The 437-nt window shown below is 50.1% G+C and overlaps 1 gene segment (V, D, J or C); it reads left to right on the top strand.

The window, feature by feature from the left end:
- The window catches only part of LOC106001248, a 1,847-nt gene extending 1,599 nt beyond the window's left edge, over positions 1-248 (top strand). The window contains 1 exon segment of the V gene segment in view: positions 142-248. Within this exon segment, the coding sequence occupies positions 142-248 (107 nt within the window).
- The last annotated feature ends 189 nt before the right edge of the window (positions 249-437 follow it).

The following is a 437-nucleotide window of genomic DNA, read 5'->3' as shown; positions in this document are numbered from 1 at the left end:
CAGCTTGGAGCCAGGTCAGCTCAGGAGCAGCTGCACACAGAGCCCAGGGCTGCTCTCCTGCTGTCTGCCCTGCCTCTGTGTCCACAGTGTGACAGAATCTCTCCTGTGTTCATGACCCGCACTCCTCTGTGATGTCTCCAGTCCTCTGCTGGGACTTTAAGAATGAACAGAGTATCACAGTGGAAGCAAAAATGGCTCTGCAGTGTGGACCAGTATTTGATCCTGACGAAGCTCAGGGACCCTGGTGACCCCATGAAACTAAGGACAAAGTTTCCAGGATTCACAGAGTCGGAATTTGTTTTGTAAACAAGAGGGAAAACACCTGGCACAGCTACTCATGCCTGTAATCCTAGAGACTTGGGAGGAGGAGAGAAGAATGATTTTGAGGACCTCATCTCAATCAATAAGCTGAATGTGGCAGCTGTTTCCTGTGATTC

Source organism: Dipodomys ordii, unplaced genomic scaffold (assembly GCF_000151885.1).
Source record: "Dipodomys ordii isolate 6190 unplaced genomic scaffold, Dord_2.0 Scaffold279, whole genome shotgun sequence".
NCBI lineage: Eukaryota > Metazoa > Chordata > Mammalia > Rodentia > Heteromyidae > Dipodomys > Dipodomys ordii.
This window is presented reverse-complemented; position numbering and strand designations above follow the sequence as displayed.